The 8,973-nt window shown below is 38.5% G+C and overlaps 1 protein-coding gene across 1 annotated transcript in view; it reads left to right on the forward strand.

The window, feature by feature from the left end:
• The first annotated feature begins 1,685 nt into the window (after nt 1-1,685).
• LOC103207940 (zinc finger protein OZF-like) overlaps nt 1,686-8,973 on the forward strand; it is a 26,814-nt gene continuing 19,526 nt past the window's right edge. The window contains exon 1 of the mRNA XM_042782649.1: nt 1,686-1,712. Coding sequence (XP_042638583.1) covers nt 1,686-1,712 — 27 coding nt within the window. The remainder of the gene's footprint in view (nt 1,713-8,973) is intronic.

Here is an 8,973-nt window from a genome sequence, read left to right on the forward strand (position 1 = left end):
ACTGCCATCGAGTTGATTGTGACTCATAGCGACCTCTCCTTGGGTTTCCGAGGTGGTATCTCTATTGAAGTGGATTACCCAGGCTTCCTTCCGAGGAGTGGCTGGTGGATTTGAACCGCCAGCCTTTTGGTTAGCAATCAAATGGTGAGATAATACTCAGGCCACATCTAGTCCCTTTTTCTTTCATCTTCCACCTTCTGGAGAGCGCCAGGTCTCATTGGTTGAAAGCCAACATATAACCACCATATTCATGGCGGCAACCCTAGTCCAAACAGCCTCTGAGCTATCTCCTACTTTTCCTCTTGACACAAGAGGTATATCTCCTTCTAGCAGGAAAAGGCATATTAAAAAATGTAAAGTTAAGCTACATCACATACAGATAGATCACATATAGAGAAAATGCCTATATTCTGTGTTGCCCAGCAAGGCCTAGTGTTAAGGCTTATGTGTAGCTTTCTGATTTAAATTTCTAACACTCACCCTTATGCCAAGAAAGTTCTTGACGCATTTTTAACAACCTTTTACAAAGATGTCAAAATTTTCCCTGCCTTTTGTCCTTTGCACTGAGTATTTCCTCTGATTAAAGGAACACTTTTACCACCATTTTTATAGTCCCATTTTTATGGTACAAGTCTAACCGCAAATGTCACTTCCTCAGAGAGTGTCCTCTCTGCCACTCAGTTACTCTCACTCATTTCTGTGTTTAAATCTCATTCCAGTTTTCAGAATGTGGTAAATCCAGTTTAGGTTGACTTGTTGACTTTAGCCTTACTCGTGGAAATACAACCAAATTGAATTGAATATTTCCTTTGATTTTATCTGCTCTAGTTCCCTATGTGACCAGCTTCCAGCAAACAAAAAGCTGTGAAGCTGTTTTGTGGTGATGGCAGCTGTCATACCCTCTCTGTTGTACTGGTCAATTATGGTTTTGGGCGTCTACTAGCCAGACAGAGCTATTAACAAGTAAAATTAATTAAATGTAAAGGTTGGGCAATTTACTTCCGTAGTGATAGCACCTCGGAAACGCAAGGAGGGGTTGCTATGAGTCAGGTCTGACTCCATGGCACATAACAACAACAAATAAAAAATTCAGTTCCTTAGTTGCACTAGTCACGTATTAAGTGCTAAATATCTCCATGTGGCTAGTGGCCCCAATATTGGACTGTGCAGAAACAAAACATGTCTGTCTTCAAAGAATGTTCCACTGTATTGTGCTGCTCATGAGTTTATCCAACAGGTGATAATCCATGTATATGATTATTCTCCAACAGTGTTTCTAGGCCGGAAGGAATAAGGAAACAAAATGTAGAGTATCTACCATGGGAGACAGTTTTAAATAAATTAATGAAAAACCAGAGACATCTGACACCTATAATAAAAGGACCTAGCCCTAGAGTCATGTTAGACTGCTTGAGGGGGAAAATAAATAAAATGATTCATAAAATGAGTTGGACTTGGCTATATACATGGTTAGCTATATGCATGAGTAGGGTTGATAGCATGTGTGATAAATGGGTGTGGGAATAGTATTTCAATTGTGAAAAGTGAGTGTGTGAATCCCTGAGGCAGCAGAGAGTTCTTTATTATGATTGGATGATTGGAGCAAAGAAAACTGTGGGTTGCAGGTTGGAGGGTGCTGTGTGAGCCTGACTGGAGGAGGCAATGGCAACAGGTCATTTAGAACCATGGCGACTACTATGGGCTTTTTCAAGGTCAGTGGATACCCACTGGCAGGCATTAAGCAGATATGGCTGTGAGTGTATTTGTGATTTGAAACATAACACTCCAGTTGCTATGCTGCAAATATATTTTGGAAATGGCAACCATAAATGAATGATGTCAAGCAGAAGCTTGTGAACAAGTCAAGGACACAGTGAGATGGCCTAGACATGGACATTGGTTATCAGGAAGGTAGTGGATGATGTAATGTAGATGGCTCAGAGGCCGTCTCAGTTGACGGAATGCACACTTCTTGAGTTATAGGCTATAGAGTTACGAATGCTTCTCAGCGTTGAATGTGGCTGTGACAATCCAGGTGTGTTAAAATGCGGGTGTTTATTTAGCGGGTCTGGGGTGTAGCTTGAGAGTCCACATATCTAACAAGTTCCCAGTTTATGCTGAAGATAATAACTATAGGAATAAAGTTGTGAATTAAAATTAGTGCTGTTAGATTAAACAATAGAAGGGAAGATAACACTTAAAAAGGGAGACAGTAGTATAATGATCATGAAAGAGAGAGAACATTTACACTGAGATTGAGAAATAAAAGAGTAGGAGTCAGTTGGATGGGGAAGCTGACTGGGGTTGTGGGGAATGGGAACAGAGGCAGGGCTTCCTTAGAGCAAACTTAATGATTTTTTGGTTTATTTGTTGATTGATTCATTATAATAATGAAAAGAGTATGTTTTCAGGAATCCTCTCATTTCTTGAATGTTTGGAGACTGGTGATATCAAGGTCTGACAGCAAAGAAGAAGAAGAAAAAAAAAAAAACTCAAGGAGAATAACGAAATTTATTACAAAATCAACAGGAAAAATACTGATCACATACTCTCTTATTACAATGGTATATATGCAATGAAAGTTGAAGAACAAAGCTCAATAGAAGAGATTTAACTCCTCATAATTAAAAAATCAGTGAAGCTAAACTTAAAAAATACGTTCTTGAAAACATACCCATGTTGATTTAAAATAACAGTGTGTTGATCTCAAAGGGGCAAAGTTATGTGAGTGAACACACAGAGTCATCTTTGAACCCTGAGTCCATGGAGAAAATCAGGTTCCCGTTTTCAGGCCTGGCTTTGGATGCTTCTCATGCTCTGGAGTGAGTTAATTCCTCCATCTGATACTGTTGCCAAAAAAAGAGAGGCTTCCTTAGCTGTGTGAGGAGCGCAGCTGCGTGCTCTGGAAGGCTGGAGCTGTTCTGCCTCAAATGCAGACACATTCGGGGTAGAGCATTGCTTTGATGCTGGAAGGAAGTCTTGCCCAAGGAAAAAGCTAAAGGCCAAGAACCTGTCACTCCCTCCTTACTCAACACTGTCTCCCCAGTCTTCTTCCATTTCAGGTCAAGGTATAGCACAGAGATAACTAGTCTAATCTAGGCAACTGGAGACCTAGGGTGACCATCTTGCACCCCTTTTCTATCACAAGTAAAGATTTCAACTGCTTTGACTTCCAGTGTGGAGCAAACATTATTCATCCGCCTCCAGACCGCCCTGTGGCTCTGCTTCCACTCCCATCCCTCTTACATCTTGGGGTCAGAGAGGACATTCACTTAACTTCCAGAAGCTGTAGCCAGGAAATGGTGAGTACCACAGAACTGGGTAATTCTTTTTCTATTTTATTTATTTTTTATTTTTGCAGTGTTCCTTCCCCTCTCCTCCCACACCTGGTAACCAACAAAGAAAGTTTCCTTCCATATATGAACCTTTCCTTGACTTTTTACAATAATGAACTAATACTATGTTTGTCCTTCTGTGATAGACTTATTTCACACAGGATAACATCCTCCAAATTCATCCATGTTATGTGGTGTTTTGCAGATTCTGCATTATTCTTTAGTGTTGGATAGTATTTCATTTTGTGTATGTACCATAGTTTGGTTATCCATTTTTCTGTTGATGGGCATCTAGGTTGTTTCCATCTTTTTGCTACTGTAAATAATGCTGTGATAAACATAGGTGTGTATATACCTGTTCTTGTCCTAGCTCTCACTTCTGTAGGATACCTAGTAATGGAATTGCTGGATCAAATGGTATTTCTAATTCTAACTTTTTAAGGAATCTACATACACCTTTCCACAGTAGTTGTATTATTTGACAGTCCCACTAACAGTATATGACAGTCCCAGTCTCTCTGCACCCTCGCCAGCATTTGTTATTTTCTGTCTTGTTGAACTGTGTGTGCTATTAGTGCTGGAGCCAGATGGTATTTCATTGTTGTTTTGATTTGTATCTCTGTAGTGGCAAATGATCATGAACATTTTTTCATGTGTTTGTTGACTGCCTGAATATCCTCTTTGGTGAATGTCTATTCATGTCTTCTGCCCAGTTTTTTTTTTTTTTTAATTGTGATTTGGGTGAAAATTTACAGAGCAAATTCACTTTCCGTACAGCAGTTTACATATACTTTGTCTCATGACATTGACTAGAATTTACCACAATACAACAGCTCCCCTCCCACTTCCTCCCGATAGTTACCTCTTCCCTGTGTCCATCCCTCCATGCACTCCTGCCTCCTGGCTGTCTGCCTGTGTATAAGCAGCCCTTCTTTCTCCCATGATTGTTCTCTTCAAGAAGTGTATCTACCTCAGGTACATGTTTAACTCATACACCTGTCATTTGTTTGGCTGGAAGCCACAGGTGTAAGTTCAATTCCAGACCTGAAGGGCAGCTAGGGACCGTAGTCTCAGTGGTTCCACCAGGCTCTATCAGACCAGCAGACCTGGTCCCCCTTTTATATTTTTCCCCAAATGATTGAGTTTTGTTGCACATGGTTCTCCTCTATCCAGGATCTCCTCCCTGATCCCCCTCCGAGTGGTTGACAGTGGCAGCTGCTGCCCAGTTTTTAATTGGATTGTTTGTCTTTTTGTTGTTGAGGTGTTGGAGCTTTCTATAAATTTTAGAGATAAGTCCCTTGTCAGATACGTCGTTGCTGAATATTTTTTCCCAATCTGTAGGTTCTCTTTTGACTCTTTGGAGAAGTCTTTGGAAGCACATAAAAATTTAATTTTTAGAAGGTCCCATTCATCTAATTTCTCCTCTGCTGTTTGTGCATTTTGAGTTATGCTTGACAGTCTATTTATACCATATATCAGGGCCCCTGAATTTGCCTGTATTTTTTCCTTGAGGAACTTTATAGTTCTAGGTTTCACGTTTAAGTCTTTGATCCATCTGGAGTTAGTTTTTGTGTATGGTGTGAAGTACAGATCTTCTTTCATTTTTCTGCAAATAGATAACTGGTTTTGCCAGCATCAAGAGACCATCTCTTCCCCATTGAATGAATTTCAGCCCTTTGTCAAAAATCAGCTGACCATATGTTCTGGGTTCTCAGTTCTGTTCCACTAGTCTGTGTGTCTGTTTTACTAATACTAGGCTGTTTTGACTACCGTGGCTGTATAGTAGGTTTTGAGATCTGGGAGAGTGAGACCTCCTACTTTGCTCTTCTTGAGTGATTCTTTGCTTATCCAAGGTCTCTTTCCTTTCCGTATAAAATTAGTGATTATTTTTTCCAAATCCTTAAAGAATGTTGATGGGGTCTGGGTTGGGATTGCATTGAACGTATTGATTGCTTTGTGTAGTATTGACATTTTCACAATATTCAGTCTTCCTATCCATAAGCATGGTATGTTCTTCCATTTACATAGATCTCTTAAGGTTTCTTGAAGTATTATTTTGTAGTTTTCTTTGTAAAAGTCTTTTGTGTCCCCGGTCAGATTTATTCCCAAGTATTTAACTTCTTGGTAGCTATTGTAAATGGTATTGATTTCCTTATTTCTTTTTCAGCAATCTCTTTGCTGGTGTAGAGGAATCCAACTGATTTTCGTATGTCAGTCTTGTGTCCTGCCACTCTGCTAAATCTTTCAATAAGTTCCTATAGTTTTCTTGCTGAGTCTCTTGGGTTTTCTATGTATAGGATCATATCATAGCAAATAGGGATAGTTTTACTTCTTTACCAATGTGGATGCCTTATTACCCTGGCTAGCTAGGACTTCCAATACAGTGTTGAATAGAAATGGTGATAGAGGGCATCCTTGTCTGGTTCCTGTTTGCAGAGGGAATGGTTTCAGTCTTTCTCTATTGAAAATAATGTTGACTGTTGGTTTTGCATACAAGCCCTTTATTATGTTGAGGAATGTCCCCTTCTACTCCCTTTTTCCTAAGAGTTTTTAATCAGGAATGGGATTGGATTTTATCAAATGCCTTTTCTGCATCGATTGATATCACATGGTGTTTTTCCTTTATTTTCCTTATGTGATGGATTGTGTTGATTGTTTTTCTAATGTTGAGCTATCCTTGCATACCTGGTATGAAATACACTTGGTCATAATGTATTATTGTTTTGATATGTTGTTGGAGTCTATTGGCTAGGATTTTGTTGAAGATATCTGTGTCTGTATTCATGAGGGATATTGGTCTGTTCCTTTTTTAGTGATGTATTTGCCTGGTTTTGGTATCAAGGTTATGCTTGTTCATAAAATGAATTTGGGAGGATTCCATCCTTTTCTGTGCTCTGGAATAGTTTGAGTAGGATTGGTGTCAGTTCTCCTCTGAACATTTGGTAGAATTCTCCAGTAAAACCGTCTGGGCCAAGACTTTTTTCTGTTGGTAATTTTTCTATGACCTGTTCAATTTCTTCTTTTGTTACGGGTCTGTTCAGATTTTCCATGTTAGTCTGTGTTAGTTTAGGTAACTAGTATGTTACTAGAAATCTGTCCATTTTTTCTAGATTTTCAAATTTGTTGGAGTACAGTTCTTCATAGTATCTTGATGTTCTCCTTTTTATTTCAGTTGGTTCTGTAGTGACATTGCCCAATTCATTTCTTGTTTGTGTTATTTGTGTTCTCTACCTCTTTTTATTTATTATGTTTGCCAGTGGTTTGTTGATTGTATTAATCTTTTCAAAAAAAACAACTTCTGATCTTGTCGACTTATTCTATTGTCTTTCTATTTTCTGTATCATTTATTTCTGCTCAGATATTATTTCTTCTGGTGACTATAGGCTTTTTTTTTTTTTTTTTTTCCTCCCTGCTCTTTTAATAATTGTTGGAGATGTTGGGTTAAAGTGTTAAGGTGTTGATTTTGGCTCTTTCGTCTTTTTTGATATGTGCATTTATTGCTGTAAATTGGCCTCTGGTCACTTCTTTTGCTGTATCCCAAAGATATCAGTATGTTGTGTTTTCATTCTCATTTGATTCAAGGAATTTTATAATTTCCTTTTTTATTTCTTCTATTACCTAGTCATTTTCAAGGAGAGTGTTTTCAGTTTCCATGAATTTGCTCTTTTTCCATTGGTCTTCCTAGTTTTGATTTCTAATTTTATAGTATTGTGATCTGAGAAGATGCTTTGCAGTATTTCAGTGTTTTAAAGTTTATTAAGGCTTGCTTTGTGGTCTAACATATGGTCTATCATGGAGAATGTTCCATGTGCACTGGAAAAGAATGTATGTTATGGTGTTGGGTGAAGTGCTCTGTAGATGTCTATAGGTCAAGTTGGTGGGTTGTATTGTTCAGTTCTTCTGTGTCTTTGTTGAGTTTCTTTCCAGTTGGTCTATCTGTGATTGAAAGTGGTGTATTAAAGTCTCCTACTGTGACTGTGAGAGCTCTGGTAGCATAGTGCCTAAGGCATTTGACTGCTAACCAGAATGCTGGCAGTTCAAACCCACCAGCCACTCTTTGGAAGGAAGGTTGGACAATCTACTTCCATAGTGATACCACCCGGGAAAACCAAGGAGGGGTCACTTTGATTCGGGTTTGACTTGATGGCAGTGAGTTATTATGACTGTTGAGTCATCTATTTGTTTTCCCAATTCTGTTAAAATCTGGTTTATGTATTTTGTGGCTCTTTTATTGGGTGCATGGATATTTATTATTGTTATGTTCTCTTGTTCAATCGATCCTTTAATCATCATACAATACCCTTCCTTGTCTCTTTGGTGGTTTTTGTCTTAGAGTCAATTTTATCAGAAATTAATATCGCCACTCTGTTCTTTTGTGGTTTGCCATTTGCTTGACAAATCTTTTTCCAGCCTTTGATTTTTAGTCTATTTTTGGCTTTCTCTCTAAGGTATGTCTCTTGTAGACAGCATCTTGATGGGTTATGTTTTCTTATCCAGTCTGCAACTCTCTGTCTCTTGAGTGGTGCATTTAATCCAATGTCATTTAGCATAATTATTGACAACTATGAATTTGTTGCTGTCATTTTGTTGTATATTCTTTGGTGGTGGTGCTGATTTCTTTGTTCCATATAATTTTCTGTGCTGAGCTCATTTTGTTTATGAATCGTGTTATTACTTCCTTCATTGCTCTTGCTTTAGTATTTGCTAAATAATTGTGCTTGTCCTCTTTTTCATTTTGATGTGAAGATTTATCAGTTTTCTTTGAGGTTACCCTGTGATTTGTAATTTTCTTCCCAAATTTAGAATGGTCCATTCTGTTTTAAAATTGTCTTGACTTCCTCACCATTTAGAAGTTCTGTAAGTACACAGTTTTTTCACTCTTTTTGGTTTGTAGTTATCCTCATTTACCAGTTGACATCTCTGGTTCCCTGTTTACAATTTTGTAGGCTTATTACTTTGGATACTTCCATCACTGGGTTGGTTTCTGGGTTATATTATCATATGTGTTAATAGTTGGTTGTTTGCTATTATTGCTTCTCTGTCCAAAGGACTCCCTTTAGCATCTCATGTAAGGTTGGTCTGGTTTTAATAAATTCCCTTAATTTCTGCTGACCTGGAAGTCTCCTAAATTCACCATTGTATTTGAGGGACAGTTTTGCTGGGTATGTAATTCTTGGTTGGAATTTTTTTTCTTTCAGAGTTTTATATATTCCATCCCATTGCCACCTTGCCTGCATGGTTTCTGCCGAAAAATCAGAGCTTAGTCTTATTGCTTGCCCTTTGTAGGTAACTTTTTGTTTTTCCTGAGCTCTGGTTTGCATGGTGCCTAAGGCATTTGACTGCTAACCAGAAGACTGGAGATTCAAACCCAGCAGCCACTCTTTGGAAGGAAGGTTGGGCAGTCTACTCCGTAGTGATACTGCCTTGGAAACCCAAGCAGGGGTCACTATGAGTCGGATCCAACTTGATGGCAGTGAGTTTGGTGCTGCTTTCAGGATTCTTTCTTTGTCTTTGGTTTTGGTGAGTTTGATAATGATATGTCTTGGTGATTTTCTTTTTGGGTTCTATCCTGTTTGGGGTTTGTTGGACTTCTTGAATGGAAATACTCTTGTCTGTCATCACATCAAGAAAATTCTCT

This window comes from Orycteropus afer, unplaced genomic scaffold (assembly GCF_000298275.1).
Source record: "Orycteropus afer afer isolate SDZICR_OR568_19922 unplaced genomic scaffold, OryAfe1.0 scaffold00402, whole genome shotgun sequence".
Taxonomy (NCBI): domain Eukaryota; kingdom Metazoa; phylum Chordata; class Mammalia; order Tubulidentata; family Orycteropodidae; genus Orycteropus; species Orycteropus afer.